The 20,500-nt window shown below is 53.0% G+C and overlaps 1 protein-coding gene and 1 long non-coding RNA gene across 6 annotated transcripts; one reads left to right on the top strand and one right to left on the bottom strand.

Moving 5' to 3' along the window:
- Window positions 1-1,865: 1,865 nt before the first annotated feature.
- Window positions 1,866-20,494, bottom strand: SEZ6L2 (seizure related 6 homolog like 2). Of its 5 annotated transcripts, none has more exons than XM_067706166.1 (18): window positions 19,938-20,494; window positions 18,905-19,036; window positions 17,930-18,229; window positions 17,446-17,585; window positions 16,961-17,162; window positions 12,406-12,591; window positions 11,425-11,593; window positions 10,622-10,785; window positions 8,699-8,899; window positions 8,107-8,245; window positions 7,070-7,266; window positions 6,756-6,950; window positions 4,226-4,417; window positions 3,950-4,141; window positions 3,429-3,467; window positions 3,129-3,246; window positions 2,906-3,002; window positions 1,866-2,434 (listed from the first exon to the last, which is right to left on the bottom strand). In XM_067706166.1, exons 1-18 carry the CDS (start codon window positions 20,014-20,016, stop codon window positions 2,405-2,407), a joined length of 2,772 nt encoding a protein of 923 aa, XP_067562267.1. In that variant the 5' UTR covers window positions 20,017-20,494; the 3' UTR covers window positions 1,866-2,404. The 5 variants fall into 5 exon arrangements, with proteins under 5 accessions (XP_067562267.1, XP_067562268.1, XP_067562271.1 ...); XM_067706167.1 differs by having other exon boundaries at window positions 2,906-3,027; XM_067706170.1 differs by lacking the exon at window positions 18,905-19,036.
- On the top strand, window positions 11,617-15,063 carry LOC137206947 (uncharacterized). Its single transcript, XR_010934875.1, has 3 exons — window positions 11,617-11,741; window positions 12,681-12,754; window positions 14,609-15,063. It is a non-coding gene; the product is annotated as an uncharacterized lncRNA (long non-coding RNA).
- Window positions 20,495-20,500: the final 6 nt, after the last annotated feature.

Here is a 20,500-nt window from a genome sequence, read left to right on the forward strand (position 1 = left end):
CCCCTCCACGTTTTGGAGCCGCATGGCTATGGAACATATCATGCCTGTTACTAACCAGAAGGCAGTGCAGTAGGCTTTGTGACGTTTGCATTTAAATCCCAGTCTGGCCACTTATTGGAGCCTCGTAAGGAAGTCAGTCACATCTCCCAGCCTCTGTTTCCTTATATGAAAAATGGGAATAATTGTCCCTGTCTCACAAGGGCCTTGTGAGAGTTAAAAACATAATGCATACAAAGTGCTCATCACAATGCCTGGCACAGAATAAATGCCAAAAAAACTTAGGCTGTTATCAAGGTCGGTTTGCCTCGTGTTCTAAAATCCAATCCTCTTTTGAGTGTCCTAAAAATGTTTCATTACATTTAATTATAAAATTTTAATTAAGGAAAATTCAGTTGATTTGGAGAAAGACTTTAAGACAAACAGGCTGAGGCTCCCCTGGTGACACAGTGGTTAAGAATCCGCCTGCCAATGCAGGGAACACGGGTTCGAGCCCTGGTCCGGGAAGATCCCACATGCCGCGGAGCAACTAAGCCCGTGCGCTACAACTACTGAGCCTGCACTCTAGAGCCCTTGAGCCACAACTACTGAGTCCGCGTGCCACAATTACTGAAGCCCACGCTCCTAGAGCCCATACTCTGCAACAAGAGAAGCCACTGCAATGAGAGGCCCAAGCACCTCAACGAAGAGTAGCCCCCGCTTGCCACAACTAGAGAGCGCCTGCGCGCAGCAACGAGGACCCAATGCAGAAAAAAAAAAAAAAAGACCAACAGGCTGTAAATTCTCTATAACGTTCAAAAGTAAAGTAGAAAAGGACACCCATGGGAAACCAAACAAGCTCATTGTTTATGAAAAGCTGCAAATCTAATACTTGGTAGACACATAACAGCAGATATGCTTAAAATGCCAAAAAGGGGGCTTCCCTGGTGGCGCAGTGGTTGAGAGTCCGCCTGCTGATGCAGGGGACACGGGTTCGTGCCCTGGTCCGGGAAGATCCCACATGCCGCGGAGCAGCTGGGCCCGTGAGCCATGGCCGCTGAGCCTGAGCGTCTGGAGCCTGTGCTCCGCAACGGGAGAGGCCACAACAGTGAGAGGCCCGCGTACCGCAAAAAAAAAAAAAAAAAAAAAGCCAAAAAGGACTTCCCTGGTGGCGCAGTGGTTAAGAATCTGCCTGCCAATGCAGAGGACACGGGTTTGAGTCCTGGTCCGGGAAGATTCCACGTGCCACAGAGCAACTAAGCCCGTGTGCCACAACTACTGAGCCTGCGCTCTAGAGCCCGCGAGCCACAACTACGGAAGCCCGCGCGCCTAGAGCCCGTGCTCCACAAGAGAAGCCACCGCAATGAGAAGCCTGCGCACCAAACAAAGAGTAGCCGCTGCTCACCACAACTAGAGAAAAGCACACGCATAGCAATGAAGACCCAACGCAGCCAAAAATAAATAAATGCCAAAAAGATTGGGAGGAAAAATGGTACACTTGGATGGGTACAAGATTTCTCAAAAGGGGGTTGACTTTTAGGTCAACTGGTCATGAAACAAATTGAGTGCTGTTTGTCACCTGGCAAACAGTGAAGGAGGAGAGGCAGCTACTGTCATTTATCACCCAGCTAGAAGAGCCTGGAAACGCGAAGCGCTGTGGAGAGACTGCTGAGGCCAGGAGTGGGCCCAGCTGGTCCTCCAGAGGCTGAGCCCAAAGTCAGGCTTTTTGACCCCAGGCCACCCCCTTCAACACTGCCCTGTGTGCAATCTTAAATTTCCATCTTTTTTCCCAGGTGTTCCCCTATCCCCAGCCCTCTTTCCAGAGAGGCCACCATCACCATCTCCAGTGCTCTGTGACCCACCTTCCCACACCCCACCAGCCCAGTTACAAATGGAGATTTTCTGTTTATTGCTCAAAAACAAAAATCCAGAAGCAAAGGTGGGGAGACTGTGGGTAGGGGACATGGCAGGAAGGGGGTAGGGGCCTTGTCCCAGCTCTCCCCTTCATCCCTCTTCTTCTGACCCTCCAAGGGTCAGAGGTTAGGCCCGGGGACAGAGCATCTGGGAAGGGCAGAGCCTTCATGACCAAGGGAATAGCAGAGCTCTTGGGTAGTCCTTGTGGGATGCCCTGGGCTGGAGGGGCCCCAGGAGTTGCATCAGGGGCTGAGTTCCCCTCCTAGGGTCCAAAAGGGGGTAGAGTGAGTGGGGGGCAGGCCCCTTGTTTGGCAACTGAGAAGAGGAGGCTTTGGGCACAGGATGCTGGTTTATTTACTGTAGGGTCCCCAGGGCCATCAAAGCCCCCTCGTGGGACCAGGAGATTATTTACACAGCAGGGAGGAAGGGAGCCAGAGGCCAGGTCCTGTACTCCTTCCTGCCCAGAATGAGGAGAGGAGGGGCGTCCTGGGTCCTGCAGCCTTAGTCTTGGTGTTCAGATGGAAACTTCATACTCTCGTGTATCCTGGAAACAGAGAGATGGCATCAGTCACTAGAATGGGATGGAGGTGGAGGAGGCATCCACAAGGAAGGGGAAAGACTCCGTGTTTTTAAAATAACATAGATCACTGGGAGTTTGGGGACCATGGTGTGGGAATGGGGCTGAATCTGGCCAATGGGTGTATTTGGTTCATCCTACAGTATCTTAAAGTCACATAAAAATCTAAATTTCTGGATTGTCTTGAACAGTTGGAAGGTCTGGCAGTTGGGCCTAGGTTTCCTCCATGGACTGGATGGGGTACAAGCTTTCCAGTTGGTCACAGTCCTTACCACTCCCGATTGGCGCACCTGACTTGGCTTTGTTCATTGACGTGGCCTTTGTAGGCAGCTGAGTTTGCAATTCCCAAGACAGATGTTACAAAGACCTTGAGAGAAGGTTATGGAGTCCCAGGGGAGCTGAGGGATGTGGCACTCCAGGGGTAGGGGAAGGGCTCACCCCAGCTTCATACAGTGGATTGCTGAAGTCTGACTCCACCGTGATGGGGCTGTAGGAATGGGAGCCTGAGAAGCCGAAGAGAGATTTTCCCTGTAGCCTGGGAAAGGAAGGAGATAGAGGAGCTTATCGAGAAGTGAGCCCCCAACCCCCCCTCACCCGGGCTTCTGTGCCAGGCAGGCAGGACGTCTGCCCTGGCCAGCAGCTCCCTGAGCTATGTACTTACTTGGTGTAGTATATGTAAACGCCACTGCCGAGGACGATGACCAAGCCTAGGGGCAGCAGAATGGCCAAGGCGAGGTTCCCACCCTCTAGCTGCCGTGACGGGTCGGTGGTCTGGCTCACTGGAAGGAGGAGGAGAGGCCAGTGATCTGGGGCTGGGCCCAGCCCTGGACTCTCCCAGCCTCCTGCCCTGGGCCCTGAACCCTGGGCCTCACCCCACCGGGGGCCTGGCCTCCTGCCCCCGGCCTCTGCCTTGCCCTCCCAACTTGGCCAGGCCTGGGTCTCCACCTGTGCCCTCACTGACCTTCCAGTTTTCGGTTGTCCAGGAGCTCCTCATAGGCCACTGCAGGGAGAGGAGGAGGAGGGGACGGGGTCTGAGCCAGGGAGGGAAGGAGGCTGGGTAGAGGGCCGGGAGCCCAGTGGGGCCGGGCTGGACAGCCTGGATTCTCTGCCCTCTGCTCAACCTAAACTCGATCCTTCCCTTGGGGACAGGGGAGGAACAGTCAGAGCAGGGCCTCGGTCCTCCTCCTCCAGACCCCTGGGCAGTCTAAACCAACCAGGTCTGTAGGATTTGTCAAAAATACGGAAACTGAGACCTATTCGGAGGGCAAGGGACTGCCAAACCAAAGCCCCCTCTACTACTTCCCTTAGGATAATTCCATGACCTTGAACTTCTCCAGGGCTTTTGGCTATAGCTCTGATGATGAGAGCCCATAGAAAGTGGATGGGGAGCTCGGCAGGGTCTCGAATTTGCTACCTGACTTTCCCAGCCCTGTCACATCCTGGACACTGCTGTGCCCCCTCCTGCCCTGCCTGCCCAGGCACCTTTGCAGAGTGGGGGCTGGCTGGTCCACTGTGAGGGGTGGCCGGGCACACAGGTGATGGTGACCTCGCCAATGAGCTCAAAGCCCTCATAGCAGAAGAAGCGCAGAGACTCGCCCGCCTGGTAGTGATGCTTGTACAACGTCTGATAGCCGTTCTCTGGCACCCCGGGGTTCAGGCACGGCTCGTACTTCACTGCAGGGAAGAGGTCAGTCATGGGCCAGCTGCACCATTGAGCAGGCCACCCAGCCACCCATCCTAGGGTGTCCCCAGACTCACAGGCGCACTTGGGGACCCGGTCACTCCACTTGGGCGTGCCCGTGTCCCGGCTGTAGCAGGTGAGCACGGCCGCCCCCTCCAGGCTGTACCCCGGCAGACAGCGGTACTGGACGTGGGAGCCAACAGGAAAGCCAGCATCTGAGGTGGTGCGGTGCCCGTTGGTGATCTCACCAGGATCGGCACAAGTCATGACTGTTGGCAGGAGGGCAAAGTCAGGGGGAGCCAGGCCCTTAAGAGATCTGCCAGAAGCTTAGAGCTGGGAGACGCCTGAGTCGTGGGCCATCTCCTCTGGGCAACACTCCGCACACACCTCCCACTCCTTCCTCAGAATGAACAGAGCAGGAGTTGGAAAACTTAAAATTCAATGCATTTTACATAGCAGGTTTCTTCCAGAAAACAGAAAGTTTGGGGCAACCTGGGCCCCCATCCTAGGGTGAAATTTGAAATATTGAACCACTCAACCAGAGCAAACCAGCTAAATCCCAACCGTGTCAGCCCTGCATGGCAAATCATCAGCAGCAGAGCAGCTGCCCTCTTCAGAGGGGCCCAGACCTCCTGCTCGCCTCATTCCCGTCATCCCCAGCCCCTTCTGCTCACTTGTATTGCCTGCCTGGCCTCTGCGGGCGTTTGTTTACAACCTTGCTGTGGAAGAATCCCAATCAAAGCCATTTCTTATATATAGACCTGAGCAAGGCACCTCGCTAAAATGCTTTACAAACATGATATCATATACCCTGATGATCTCAGAGAGGTCAGCGTCACTATCACCTCCCTTGGGGCTCAGGGCAGTCCAATGACTGGTCTATGGTCACTCAGCCAGGGAGTGGCAAAGCTGGAACTGTTCAGGGTCACAGCCAGGGAGCACTGGGCTGAGATTCAGAGACTTAGGGCTCAGCTCAGCTGAAGCCTCCATGTGCTGCCTTGGGCAGGGCCCCTACTGAGTCTTGGGCAGCTGGGCCACGCCCTATCCCCTCTGGGCCCCGCTTCCATCCCTTCTTGTCCCCGCCCCATGCGGTCTGGGTTCCAGATTGGACATCCTGTGACTCCTTCCAGGGATGGGGAGCTGTGTCAACTAGAAAGTATTCCTTGTGTCCAGTCCAAATCTGGCTTCCTGAAACTTATCCTCATTGGTCCCACCGTTGCTCCTAGGGGCCAGGTGAAAGACCTACAATCCTATATCCTGATGACAGGCTTCCAGAAATTTGGAGGAAGTGACAAGATGCCACCCCTTTCTGCTCTTCTAAAAGATAAATTCTCCCAGCTCCTTTGAATGTCACCTCCTCTGTGAAATCTCCTGCCCTATCCCTGGGACAATTAACCCACCCCTCTTCCTACAGCCCTTCTTCATACTTATAGCAACTACTACTTACTCACTGTTTACCTGCACCAGGCACTAACGTGAAAAGCTTTTCATTTGCTTTTCACAATCCTCTATTCCTACTTCACTGAGGAAGAAGCCAAAGCCTCAGAGATGTTAAGTACCTTGCCTGAAGTCACCCAGCGGTTACCACTCTAATATCCTGAGTTAAGTATCTGTCCCTGTCCCAGACGGTGAGCTCTGTCAGGGTAGGGAGAGTCCCCAACACCTCCGCATAACTCCAGCCACAACACATCATGGGACTTTAATAACGGAATTAAAATAAACCGACGGGCTTCCCTGGTGGTGCAGTGGTTAAGAATCTGCCTGCCAATGCAGGGGACACGGGTTCGAGCCCTGGTCCGGGAAGATCTCACATGCCGCAGAGCAACTAAGCCCGTGCGCCACAACTACTGAGCCTGTGCTCTAGAGCCCACGAGCCCAACTACGGAAGCCCACACGCCTAGAGCCCATGCTCCGCATCAAGAGAAGCCACCGCAATGAGAAGACTGCGCACTGCAGGATAACGAAGAGTATCCCTCGCTCGCCGCAACTAGAGAAAGCCCTCGTGCAGCAACAAAGACCCAACTCAGCAAAAAATAAATAAATAAATGAATAAATAAATTTATTAAAAAAATAAAAGTAAATAAAATAAAATAAACCGAGCTCTCTGACAAGCCTAGGCCCCTGCAAAGTGACTCCTCATAATGTCAAGGGTTGGGGACTGAGAGACTGGAGCAAGGCCTAGAACAAGAAAAGAGATGACGGGGCAGGCGGGGGGCAGGGGTGCAGGGGGGCAGGGGGGCGGGACTCAGACTGGGCAGAGGCAGGGCCAGGAGACGATGGGGGAGGAACCCAGAAGAACCAGGTTCAGGACCCAGAACAGTGCAAGAGAGAGGGATGCAGCCCTGGGAAGATGAGAGTGGGGACCAGAGGGTACAGTTTCGGAACACCGAGGAACAGAGGAGTGGAACCCACTGGACAAATGGTTGGGGCCTGAGGAAGATCTAGGCAGGATCTCGAGCGAAGGGATGGGTCCAGACAGAACAGGGGCGGGAACAAGAAGATACGGAGGCGGGGCGCATAGGGGGTGGGCGGAGCCCAAGCAGAGCCGTGAAACCCAGGTGGGCAGGGGCGGAGCCACGAGAGGATTAGGGCGGGGCCCGGGCTCACTCTTTCGGCAGGCGGGCGGCGCTGCGCTCCAGGACAGGTCCCACTGGCAGGTGAGAATGTCCGACCCAAGCAGCTCATAGCCAGGCTCGCACTGATAAGTAAGCACAGTGCCCCGGATCAGGTCCCCGTGGGAAGCCGTCCTCCAGCCCCATTCCGGGGGCGGCAGCTCGGGGCACGTGTCGTTCCTCGGGACCTCTGCAGGGGAGAGACGGCGAGTTTGGAGGCTGTCCTGCGACCCAGGGCGCCCTTCCAGCCTCGGGGGCCTCTCTGACCTGCGGGACCCCTTCCCATCTCGGGACCCTAGGCCTCGGTACCTTTGAAGTGCAACACGAAACCCTGGCCCAGGCCCGGGTTTGGAGGTCCGGGCGGTGCCTGGAACTGCAGCGTGAGGTCGGGCCCAGAGGAGAGGAGGCGGCGGCGCGGTTGAGGCCCTCGCAGCTGGGCCAGGACTCGGGCACTGGGACCGTCCCCATCGAACAGTGTCAGCATATCCCCTTCGCGCACATTCAAGCTGGAGGGAGTGGGACCAGACATGGGGGCTGGGTTACGATCGGCCCCCTCCCATCTGGTTCTGCCCAATCACTAACTCACCTCATTAGCAACCTTACCTACTCTCCAGTCCCGCCCTACATTCTCCTATCCCAGGCCTCAGTTTGGATCAGTTATGGGCTTCTCCTCCACGCTAGTCGCTCCACGTTCCATTTGGTCTGTGGCTCCTCCCGGCTCCTGCTTCCCAATCCCCAACCCTGATCATTGTTGACGCCTCCCACTTCCCAGTCCCTCCTCCATCACCAGGTGACGCACAGCCAGGCTCAACTCCAGCTCTGACCAATCACAGACCATGCTCATTACCACTCAGCCCAACTCTAGGCCCCAACCGAGTACATGCTTTTTGAGCCACGCCCACTTCTGGTTCTGTCCAGGCACATGACCACCTCACACCAAAGTAGCTCACTGAATCTCCCCCACAGCCACGCCCACCTTGTGTGCTGCTGCTGATGCAACAGCTCGGGCCTGGGTCCCTGGAAATCACTCCAGGGGGGCCTCGGAAACAGCCAAAGAGTGAGACTTCAGGCCAGAGCCCCTTTTTCACAATAGTCCCCGAGGAAGGCTGCATTACCCCATTTACTTGTCCAAGGTTGCCTGACCAATAAGTGATTTGTACCTGGGTCTACCTGATGTCCCACACCCCTATCCTGAATCCTTAGCCACTTCTTTCATCCGAACGTATATTCACTGAATCTCGTGCAGACACTCGAGCCAGCCAGGCTCATGATGCAGGCCAGTGCATTGTCATACCACACGTGGCTGAGCCCACACCCACTGCACCCTCTGCAGTACCCAGACATACATCTCAACTTGAAGCAAGATGCGCTTCTCTTCCTGGACATGCAGACCCCACACGCAATCTTGGCCGGGGCTATAGCTCTGGGGCCAATCCGGAGAGAGGACCACACCAGCTGGCTCTGACAGCTCCCCTCCACACATGGCTAGGATAGAAAGGGTGTCAGATTCAGGACCCAGGTGGGCATGCAGTCTCTGTTCCGCTACGATCCTCACCACTCCCAACTGTGTGCACCAGACTGCCTCCCCGGTTTCCTATTATCTATTACCCACCTGATTCTTGCCACGTCTAGTCCTGTTGGGTCCAATCCCCCGCCCCACTCTTAACTAACCCCGCCCAGTCTCCAGCCTATGCATTACCACCCAATCCATGACTTAGCCCAATCTAGCTCTTGAAGATATTTGGGTTATGACCCCTGAACTCTGTAACAAGCCCATCAACTACTCAGCTAAGAAAACTAAGCCTCTGAAAGGGACAGAGATTGATCCTGAGTTTACTAGGTTCTCCTTCCTGAACGGCCTTCCTAGGATCCCCAGCTCAGGGGGTAGTCTGTGAACTGAAGGATGTTCTGGGGAGGCGGGGAAGGCGGCAGGCTCACCCTTGCAGGCTGGCTCTGTGTCATTCCAGTGGGGTTCTGTGGGATCCACACATTCGATGGCATTGGGGGGGCCAGGGGGCTCCAGGGCATATCCTGGGAGGCACGAGAAGGTGGCCAGTGCCCCTGGGCGGTATTCAGGGTCCGTGGTGGTGACATTGCCATGTGCCAGGAAGGGGGCAAAGCAGCGATCTTCCTCAAAGGCTAGAGAGGAGTCAGTCACAGGAATTAAGCATTAGGACGGGCCTCCAGGGATCTCAGAGTGGGGAACCAGGCTGAATTCCAGTGTGGTTTGGCCCCCCAGTGGGCTATTTAAAATGGAAAGCCTTTGGGCTTAGCTTTCACTTTCCAGTTTCCCCCAAACCCTAACATTCCTCATTCACATATTTATGTTAGCTCCCCGGCCTCTGGACAGAAACCCCAAGGTCAGTCAAGTCCCAGCCACTATTCTACAGATGAGGACACTAGGTCCACAGACAAAAAGCCATGTGCTCCATGTCACACAGTAGGGCAGTGGCAGAACCAGACCTCAAGCCCAGATTCCTTGATTCCCAGCCAGAGACACTTGGCTCTGGAAGCTGCAATGGAGTGGGGGAAAACGGTGCCTTTGGAGACCTGGCTCATGTAGGTGTGTTCGCTCCTCAAAAATAACCGTTGGTTTCTGATCAACCCTGATTATCCATACTGTGGCTAGAATCCAAAAGTGAGGCAAACACAAAAGCTACTCAGTTTTAACTTTGGTCTAAGTCAGCAAAAAAATTAACATTTGTAGAGTGTTTTAGTTTTTGCCCATCTGATCATATCTTAGACTCAGGTAAGGCTCAGGTGCCTATGATACAGAAAGAGTCTGAAGCCCATGGAGCAGCAGTGGCCCACAACCATGGAGACAGGCCTCAAACCTAGAAATTCTCTTTGCACTCTCAGAATCTAAAATGCAATTTATTTTTCAGATCCACTGTTCTGTTTCACCATTACTTAACCTGATAAGGTGTCATGTCCAAATCCTATGCATCCATCAGGGCCAAGTGCCAATTCCCTTTCTCCCTTGATTCATACCAGAAACTAGCCCCTCCCATCTCTGAGCATTTTACTTTCTTTGTCTCTTTCCTGCTACTGTTTACACAAATCCTCTGCTCCAGCCACAGTGAAACTCTGTTTCCCAAACATACAGGCTTTTCTCTACCTCTTTACTGTTGCTCACACTGTTCCTTTCACCTGAGATGCTCATTCCCAATCTTCCTCTTTTAAAATTCTCTCTATCCTGTAAGTCCCAGTTCAAATGCCTCCTCCCATGATCACTGACTTCCTTCCTTCCTACCTATCCAGCATCCAGTCCCCTTTGTCTGTTAACAGCACTCCTATTTTCATTTTGGGTCACACGTCCTCCCCACTTCCAGTCCATGAGATTCAGCTGGAGCCAACCAGGGATGGCCATGTGATGTGGATCTGCCAATCATAACACCACCTGCCCCTAGCTACAGTGATTGGCTCAGGCATAGATAGATGACCTAAGCCAGGGCAATGAAGGCCTTTCCTGGCATTTTTGTTAAAGCTCTTAGGAAAGTGGTACGCTTTCTCTCTGATGGGGTTGCTAAAGTTGTTGGTATGTAAATCTGTAACTGCTAGGTACACAACAGACTGAGAGTCTGCCTGAGAATGAAGCCAACTGAGAGGAAAGAATGGAGAGATTTAAGTAACTGGTCTCTTGGCTGTGTACCTGGATCCAGCCACACTTGAAGCTTAAGTAGAAAAGACCACCTCAGGGAATTAGAATGTGTCCTTGTCGATTTGGGATGGGGAGACAAGTCAGTTTTCAGGAATCCAAACGTGGAGATAAGCAGAGATGGATTATGTGCTTGTGACCATGCCTGGGCGTAGGAAGAGGGGAAGGTGCGGCAGGTGGGGCCTCAGGGGAAGGGCAGTTACCTTCAAATCGGAGGCTTAGCAGCAGGGGATTGGCAGGTGTCTCTGAAAGCAGCTCCACATAGAGGGACTGAGCATCACTGATGAGACCCCGCTCTGGGACATCATCCATGTCCGAGTCATAGATCACCGGGGATAGGGGACTGCCCCCTGAGCGCACCATCAGCCTGGGATGGACAGAGGTGGCCAGGAGCTCAGCTTCCCCTCAGAAGCTGCCTCACCTCTTGCCTGCTCTCCTAACTTAATTTCATAGCTATAATTTTCAAACATTAACTATATGCCATGTACTCTTCTAAGCTTTTACACATTTTATCTCACTTAATTCTCACAAGAACCCTTGAGTTAGATACTATTATTATCCCTCATTTTATAGATGAGAAAATTGAGGCACAGAAAGAGTAAGTAACCTGTCCAGCTACACATAGCAACTAATGTCAGAGCTGGGATACTAGTTTGCTAGATAAAGAGTGAGAATAATGAAGATGACGTTGGCAAACTCATTTATAGTGCTTACTGTGTGCTAGGCACCATTCCAAGCACTTTACAAATCTTAATGCATTTGTCCTCACAGAAACCTTAAGAGGGTGGTACTATTATCTCCATTCTACAGATGAGAAAACTGAAGCACAGAGAGGTTAAGTGATTTGTCTCAGTTTGCACAGCTATACTGCCTAAGAAAGGGGAAGGACTAACCCGCATTTGACATAGATCCCAACTGGGATTGCCCCCGCGTCTGTCTGACTGTCTATTGCAGCCTCCCTATTTCCTTGAAGTGAGGACCTCTGACGCAAGGCCCAGACCCTCACCGGTCGTTATCCTCATCCAGGGAGACTCTCTCAAAGTGTAGGTGCAGCCGGCGTCCCTCAGCTGCTTCGATGACCCAACGGCAGGTGAGGTTGGGCCCTGCAGCTCCCCCAGGCTCAGGGGACACGATGCGGCCAAGTGTAGCGTTGTGGATGGTGCCACCACAGGATGCTGTGGACGGTGCGGGGGGGCAGGTTAAGGTGACTTGTCCTTTTCCCATCTGCAGAGCTATTGCACCCACACCTTTGCCTGGGACCTGGCCTTGGGATGACCTCTGCCCTACAGGCTCACCCCAGGACTTTTTTCAGGCCACTACCAGGTGAGGAACCAGCCTTGGAATAGAAAAACCCTAGGATGGACACCCCCCCCCCCGCAGGATGGAGATTCCATCAAAATGAAGACTCCCCAGATGTGGACACCCTGGGGTGGGGAGTTATGGGGAAGTCCCCCAAACTGAAGCTCTCAGATGGAAAATACTCAGGATAGGATCCCAGGATGAAGACTCTCCAGGATAGACACCCCCAGATATAGACCCCAAGAATGGTTTCCTCTAGGATGAGGAGTCTCCAAAAGCAGGGACCCCCAGAATGGTGACTCCCCAAATGGGAACCCTCCAGGAATTCCCTGTGGTCTATTGGTTAGGACTCTGCACTTCCACTGCAGGGGGCACAGGTTTGATCCCTGGTCAGGGACCTAAATTCCCACAAACCATGTGGCATGGCCAAAAAAAAAAAAAAAAAGGAACCCCCCCCCACCCCGAGGTGGTACTTCCCCAGATGGAGAGCCCCCCCCCCCCAAGGATGGAGACTCCAAGGATTGAGACCCTCAGGGTGAAGAGCTCCAAATGGAGACCTCAGGATAGGGACTCTTCAGGGTAAAAACCCCTTCAAGATGGGTGTTCCCAAAGATAGAGACCCCCAAGGTAGGACCCTCCAGTGGGGCTCCCAGGACAGAAAATCACACCTATTGTGGTAGAGACTCACCCATGCAGCTGGGGGGTTCACTGCTCCAGGCTGGCCGGGTACCATTGAGGCAGATGAGGGTCTCCTCACCCTGCAGCTGGTAGCCCGAATCACAGTGGAAGGTGGCAGTGCCTCCAGGGTGAAGGTCTGTCACACTCACATCCCCATGGGCTGGCCGGGGAGGGAAGCCGCAGCTCAAGAGATAGGCTGGATCAGGCAGGGCAGGAGAAAGAGGATTCACTCTCCCAGGCCATCCTCTCTCACTGGTTCCCCAGCATTTCCTCCCCTCTTTCCAGGTCCCCCTCACTCTCCAGGGCACAAACTGGCTCCATACTGGAGTCCTTACGTGGACACACTGTCTCATGAAGAGGTAATGTCAACATCTCTTATCTCCCCTAATCTTTGTAATCTACCCACTTTGGCCCCCATTTTACAGATGAGAAACCTGAGCCTCAAAGAAGTTTTGGACCCTAGCACCCATTTACTGTGTGAATTCAGGCAAATCAATTGACCACTCTGAACCCCATTCAGCTCTAATAATAGCAAATAGTATTTGCAGAGCTTGTTCAGCTTCCAAAATGAGTTCACGCAGCGCTTTTGAGGTAGTCAGAGAAAGGCTGTGACCCACTTTCCAGGGGTGGAAATTGAGGCTCCAAGTTATTAAGTGCCTCAGATCATTTTCTCCCCTCCATACACACAGACTTTCTTCCACTGAGGTGTCGCTGTGATATTATACCCTCAGCTTTCATCCAGAGGAGTTACAAGAAACTCCTTTAGAAACAGACTATTCTGTCATTAAAGACCTTAATACCCAGTGTCCCCTAAATGAATCCCCCAGTGAAAGTGAAGTGCTAGGGAAAGCTTTGCTTTCCTTAAGGAACTGGTTTGTCTTTTTTCCTGCAATGAGAACTGTGTAATCTCTCTTTTCATACTGGCTGCTAGGAAGCCCAGAACCAGGTTGAGTCTTGTCCCTAGTAACAATGGCTTGTCTATCCACATTCTGTTTTTTTCAAATTTAATAAGCATTATCTGGTGCCAATATTTCTCTTATTTTTTTTTTTTTTTTGGCTGCGCCACATGGTTTGTGGGATTTTAATTCCCCAACCAGGGATCGAACCCCGGCCCTTGGCAGTGAGAGCGTGGAGTCTTAACCACTGGACTGCCAGGGAACTCCCTCTTACTTATTCTATTTAATCTTATTGTTTGCATTCTTTTTTGAAAGCCTCCTGAAATTCTTGCGGAAACATATGAGATAAAACAAACAAATAGAAAGTGACTTGGTAATCAGTGATAGACTCTGAACTTGATCCTGACAGAGCTCTGTGTGTCTGTTTAAGACTAGGCAGAGTTCATTAAGAAGGGCTTCCTGGAGGAAGTACATCGAAGCTGGGTCTTGTACGAGGGGCAGGCTCTGGTTAGCAGAGGGTCCAGCTTGCCTGGGCCTTTGCTTTTTCTGACTCTCCAGTCCTGAGTGATTCTGTAAGAGACCTGGTCTCTCCCTGTTTCAAAATTCAACAAGCATTTCCTTGGCTGGGTCCTAGGGTCAGAGGTGAAAAAGACTGAGGCCTTGCCTTCAGGAGTTCATGGTCTACTAAGATAGACAAAAAAACAGCCTTTTAGAATACAGGGATTTAGGAATTCCCTGGCGGTCCAGTGGTTAGGACTTGGCGATTTCACTGCCGGGCAGGGGTTCAATCCTTGGTCAGGGAACTAAGATCCTGCAAGCCGAGCAGTGGACAAAACAAACAAATAAACAAAAAACAAACCAAAAAACCGCACAGTGATTTGAATAGACTTTAGCCTCTGTGATGGCTCTCCAAGACCAACAGAATCAAGTCTGAATGCTTTAGATTGACATTCAAGCCCCTTCCACAACCAGTTCCAGCCCAGTCCATCCAGCTTCAGTTCTCAGCACCCACGGCCCATATATCTCACACGATACAGTTCTGTGACTCCTTACAGTCCCACTTCCATATTTTTCCACACAATTTCCCCTACCTGAAAGGCTCTCTTCTCACTGTTTCTCATCTTTCAAGGAGTAACTTAAGTACCACCTCCTCCAGGAAGCCTTCCTGACCCCTCCCCTTTCCCACAGAGTTAGTTTTTTTTTTTCTTTTTGCCTAAACACAATCCACATGCATAATTTTATCATCACATTGACACCTGCCTATTGCCATTGTGAGACTGAATCAAATGTTTTTTATTTTGTCTCCTAAAAACCTAGCCTAGCTGATCAGTTGATGCCGCCAAGAGGCAATGTGGAACAGTGCAAAGAGCACTGGATTTGGAGATGGGCAGACCTAAGTTCCAGTTCTACTTTCACAACTTATTAGCTGTATGGCCTTGAGCAGGTGACTTCACCTTTCATCTGTAAATGGCAATAACAATTCCTGTCATTGAGGATTGGCCTTAAAGAAAAGAAACCTGGAATCAAGCCCCTGGAACATAGAAAGTACTCAGAAAATGTTAATCGCCCGCCCCTCAGCTTCAATTAATAAATGACCAGGGGTCAGGGACTTGGAGATCTGACTTCTGACTCTGCAATGAATTTGCTGGTGGCTGAGCAATCCATATAAGCTTTGAGGCTTTTTCTTCCTCTTAGAGATGGAGCTGACAATGGCCACCCCCAGGGCTGCTGTGAGAAGCAACCAAAACAAGAGTTGATGAAAGAGTTTTGTAAATGGGAAAGTTTGCTGGACTTGGGGTGAGGGGTGATGAAGCCTTTGACCTTCCAGAGAAGCTAATGACGCCACTGTGGACTGGAGGGCCCAGCCAGTGCAAATTGGGAAGGGCTTAAACGGGGCCTCCGTCCCAAAGGTGCCTGCAGAAGCCGCAGAGCAGGGAAGACCCAGGCAGGTAATGAAGGCCCATTTATGCAATAGCCCTGCTTCCTCAAATGTTCCAGTTCGTCTAAAGAGTCCTATTTTCAATGCCCTAGGGAAGTGGCTGCTTAAAGGAGCCAGCAGGAAGCCATCCTATAATATCTGAAGCCCAGCCCTCAGCCCTGGGCCTTCAAGGCATGCTCTTGCTCCCCAACAACCGGGCCCTGACCACCAACTACATGTCCCCCGGCTCACTGGTCTCTCCAGGAGTAGGTCTGCTGCTGGGCATCTCCACCGTGCATGCCTTACCTCGTGGGGCAAGTCTAGAGCAGAGGCCTCAGGAGAGGCTGGAGAGTGTGTGAGGAAGGGATACGGGTTGTCTGTGTCCTGGATAAAGTCACAAGGGATCTGGTGTCAGCAGAGCTCACAAGCGGGCAGCAAGGCCATGAGGTGAAGTGAAGGGGACGCTGGCCCAACACACAGTTCCCTCTCTGTTTCTGAGCAAAGGAAGGGACTTTGGAGACGGCAGCAGTGTCTGGAATGGGACCTTGGGCTGGGCCCCTTGCCTCATGTACACGTGTATGCTAGAATGTACATTGCATCGTGGGAAGGTTTCCATACACACAGGCAAATATGGATGTACACGTGTGTGTAGGCTGTCTGTGGGTGGGTGCTTGCAAATGCAAGCATGCGCAGATACATCCCCTCCTTCCTACCCCCAGAAGTCAGCAGGATCTTTTTAGGTCACAAATCTGAGGCTGTCACTATCTTGCTTAAAACATTTCAAAGTGTCTCCTCCTCCCCTGCAGGATAAAGTAGTCCAAGGACTCCTCACTGAAGCTGGTAAGGCCTTTTGTCATCCAAATACAACCTACCTCCCAGTCTAGCCTCTTGGCCTACTTCCCCAGCACTTTCTGTGCTTTACTGTAATAGCAATGATTGACATTTTCGAGCCCTCACTGTGTACCAGACACTATTTTAAGCACTTGACGTGTATTGATTCATTTGATCTTCCTAATAATACCACAAAGTAAGTATTATGATCCCCATTTTTCAGATAAGACAATGCGGCACAGAAAGGTTAAGTAACTCACCCCAGGTCACACAGCTAAGACAATTCTATCTTCCATGCTGAATTACCTCAACTCCTCAAGGGGGGTCACATTTTTTTCTCCTCTCTGGGTCTTGGAATGTGTTTTTCCATCCATCTAGACATCTGCCTTCCTCTTTCTCTCCCTCCCACCCTTCCCCTAGCTAACTCATCTTAGGTGTCAGCTTAGTCATCACCTCCTCCAAGGAGGTGTCCCCATATTCCTTATAGGGGAAATTTAGGTCCCTTTGATAGTTGTTCTCTCTGACAGTGGTTCCTCCATCATAGGGATGGGGGTCCTTATCTCACTGAATTATAATTATCCTGATTATTTGTCCATCTCCCTACCTAGATTCTGAGTTCCCTTTACATCTGGCTTGTTTATTCTCTTTCCAAGGATAACACAGGGCCTGTATGAAGTGGGCACTCAATAAACATTTGCTGAGTGAATGGATGAATTGTCACTTGGATGTGTGCACACCCAGGCACAGGTCTGTGAGTGTGTGAGATAAGTGTGTATAGGTCTCCTCCGAGGATTCTGCCCCCCATGGTCCTAGTCAGGAGGAAAAGGCCCCAACATTACCCTGTGCTTAGAAGGCTCCTGAAGATGTTCCCTGTGCCCAGTGTGGCCCCTGCCCTCCCACCAGCACTCCAAACTCCTCACCCTGATAGTGGATCCTGAAGCCACCACCCCTTGGGACCCGTGGGCTCTGGAAGTGCAGGAGCAGCCTGTTGGTTGGACTCCGAAGGACCTGTCCTTCTCCCAGCATGGAGGAATTAGCCAGGAGTCGGGGGGCCAGTCCTGGGGACCCCCCACCAGCCAGCACCAGGAGTTCCTCCTCCCGAGACAGGTTCAGCGTCTGCACCTAAAGAAGCCAGACCCAGACCCGCCAGGGAAGTCAGCCGGGGTGTGTGACCCCCTAAGCTCCCCCGCCCCTTGCCTTCCTTTTCCCTGTATGTAGCAGACCAAGAACCATGGTAACGTTGGCCAAGTTGTAGAACTTTAGGAGAGTCTGTGAGATCCTCAGAAAATAGGTCCATCTGAGTCAGAAAACAAGTTCTCTGGCTCCTAGGCCCAACCCGTGCACACCCCTGGGCCCGGAGGGAAGGGCTAGGAGGTTTCACAATCATATGCTTAAGTCCAGTTACCTGGATCTCAATGCCGTAGCCAGGGTAGACATGGATGCTGTACGTGCAGTCCAGGAGCCCCAAGGTTCGGCTGGCCGCGCTCCCTAAATCTGGAGACTCCACATGCCCTTCACCTTCGGAGATGTTGTTATTACACAGAACTAAAGAGATATAAGTGCTGGGGTTGAGAGAATCTCTGTGTTCTTGCCCTCCTAGCCAAGTAACCCTGGGGGTCCTCATCTGTCTTCTCCCCAGCACCCCTCACCATCTTTATCCAATGCTCACTCTCCCATCTGTGCCCAGAACTCCCTTCCTCAACTGTCATAAGACATAAAACACATAGAATAGTGCTGGCACATAGTAAGGGTGTATCAACGCTAGCCTTTATTATAATTAAGCAGAAGGCCCTCTCCCATCTAGACCCCTTCTTCTTCCACACGTTCCCGGCAGCCTCTCCCCCATTCACACCTTCCTCTTCTCCCACATCCCCTTTCAATCGCCTCACCTGGGCTGGTCACCGTCGTGGTGACAGTTGTCGTAGTGATGATGGTGGTCGTGGTCTCCTCCTCTCCTCCCTCAGGCCCGAGGGGCGGGCCTGGGGAGGCGGAACCGGGAAGGGGCGGAGCCGTAGTTCCTGGGGGCGGGGTCAGCAGCTCCGGCGCGGTGGGGCCTGCCCCCCTGCCCTCCTTAGGGGTTACGGCTGTTGTCAGAGGCCCTGTGCCCGGCTCAGTGGCCCGTGGCAGGGAGGGTGCTGCAAGAGTCTGGCCGGCTGGAGGGGTGGCTAGTGTGGGGTCTGGATCAGATCCTGGGACAGTGCGAGGGAAGTCAGGAAACAGGAGGAGCACATTGATGGGCCTCGGTAGGGGATCAGGGCTAACAGACACTGCGAGTTCCCCACTGAACCCAAAAGACCTCCCCCACGAGGCGCAGGACCCCCACCTCTCCCTTCCGCACCCAAACTTCCCCCCTCCTCCCAAGGCTTCCACAGCCTGCCCCCCAGCCCCTTCTTTTCTTCTCTCTGTCCAGGCCCTTCCACTCTGACAGTCTCCTTGAGCTTCTCCCTCTGTCTCCCCGTTCAGATCTGGCGCTCTCTCCCGGTTACCCCTTTCTCTTTCCTCTTTTTATTTTGCACTCTCTAGAACCCTTGGTCTATGTTTAGTATTCTTATCCCTCTCTGATTTTATGATTCTAGGTCTACTACTCTCTGCATTTCTCTCTCTTTCTGTGTCTCTTTTCCACTCTATCTCTGATTCTGGCTCTCTGAGTTTCCATCTGTCTTTCTCTCTGTCTGTTTTTCTGTGCTGTTTCTTGATCATTCTACCTCAATTTCTCTGGCTCTCTGACTGTCTATGTCCAGTTTTGACTCTCTCGAACCATCTCTCTCTGTCTCTCTGAATTTCACTGGCCTGGCTCCCCATCTCCCTGAATTAATGTCCCTCCCTCTGCCTCTATGTTGCTCCTGCCACTCTGGGGGCCTCACCCGGCAGGTAGCCCATTTCTGGGCCTCTCCTCAGCAGGGCTCCATGGAGCAGCTCTGCCAAGGCCTCAGAGGCTACGGTGGGGGTCTCATTTCCAGGCTCCAGCAGTGCCTCCTCCTCCTTCAGGGGCAGACCTGGGAGATGAAGTTGTGCGAGCTCTTCCACTGCCCCACACTCCTTCCTTCTCCAGAAAGATCTTTTCCAGAGCTCTTATTCTCTCCTCAGTCAGCTGGGCCAGCAGGAGCTCAGAGGGTCCCAGACTGGGCTGAGAGCCAAGATTGGAGGAGGGGCTCCCAGCTGCCCATCACACTCCTACCCCTTCCTCTCTCCCTTTCCCCCCAGGCTGTGTGGGCCTTCGGTGAGCACCTCGGACAGAGCCAGCAGGGCAGAGAAGAGGCAGGGCGCTACCTTCATTTTCCCCTCAGTGATGCTCTCCCCCCAACCCCGGGCCTCTGCGGAGGGTCTGGCAGCACCTCCCAGCCATTGCTTCTGCAGTGTCCAGCTTTTTCTCTGGGTTTCTGTCTCTGCAGTGTGGTCCTCCCTCTCTTTCTCTGCAGTCTCTGCCCCCTTCCCTGGAGTCTCGCTGGGGGGTCAGAGTTGGGGATTGAATATCTGGCCTCTGCGCACTGCCTCTGTTCATCTGTCTTTGTCCATACGTCCAAGAACATTTGTGTGTGCTGCGCCTGGCATCTCTCCCGGCACCTCCATCTCCCACCCTGGTACCCGGCCTGCTTCTGCCGCCTCCGCAGACATCCCCCCCACCCCGCCCCGCCACAACGTCCCCAGCCCTTCTTCCTGGATTTAACCCCTGAGACGCTGCTAAAAGCTCCCCTCATTAATTTCCCCAACTCCTCAATATATGGGATTAGAGGCTCCAGGTGCAAGCTGGAAAGCCCTGGCTTGCCCCTTCTCCGTCAGCTGTGCCCCTCCCCTCCCCCAGGAGCTCAGAAGGCGCAGGATGTTCGGAGAAAGGAAGGTATAGGACCCAGCTGGGGGCCTTCCCGGAGGCCCACCCCCACGCACCCAAGTCCTTACCCTGAATCCAGGGACAGCTCAGCAGAATTAGGAACAGCAGCTGGGGAGGTGGCGGATGCTGGGCCCTGGGAGCCCCCATGGCGACTCACACCAATTTCTCTCCTCTGCGCCTCTCCTAAATAATCTAGCTGTCACCTTTCCTCCGTCTTCTTTTATCTTTCCTATTAATTTTTTTTTTTTCCTACTGGCAGTTAGCAAGGGAGACAATGTCTCTGCCTTTGGGACGGAGGGGCAGAACTGGGCTGGGGGTCTCCTGGAGCCCACCCCTCCTTGGCCAGTCTCCTCTGTCCTCTGCTCTCCTGTCTGCGGGAGAGGGGGCGCGGCTCCGGCTGCAGCGGGTGGGGCCAAGAAGGGCGAAGGAGCTGGGTCGCCTGGGTTACCCTCTGGCTCAGGCACCTGGGTCCGCCAGGCTGGCTGGATTCTAAGCTGGGGGAGTGGGTCGAGGCAAAACAGCTTCCGGGGACCTAGGGTGGGGTCGAGGATAGGGAGGGTCCCTACTGTGCTCTAGTGGGGCTTGGCGGGGAGAGGAGGGGGTTGCAGAACCTGGAGAGCCGAGGCTCGGG

This window comes from Pseudorca crassidens, chromosome 15 (genome assembly GCF_039906515.1).
Source record: "Pseudorca crassidens isolate mPseCra1 chromosome 15, mPseCra1.hap1, whole genome shotgun sequence".
NCBI classification, from domain to species: domain Eukaryota; kingdom Metazoa; phylum Chordata; class Mammalia; order Artiodactyla; family Delphinidae; genus Pseudorca; species Pseudorca crassidens.

Bases quoted from the DNA above. Each gene is read 5' to 3' on its own strand.
- SEZ6L2 (XM_067706166.1), bottom strand. From the start codon at position 20,016: ATGGGGGCTCCCAGGGCCCAGCATCCGCCACCTCCCCAGCTGCTGTTC. The intron at 7,267-8,106 runs GTATGTCTGGGT...CACTCCCTCCAG, and splicing joins ATCTTGCTTCAAGTTGAGAT to CTTGAATGTGCGCGAAGGGG. The intron at 4,142-4,225 runs GTGAGTCTGGGG...TCTTCCCTGCAG, and splicing joins CCGGGTCCCCAAGTGCGCCT to TGAAGTACGAGCCGTGCCTG.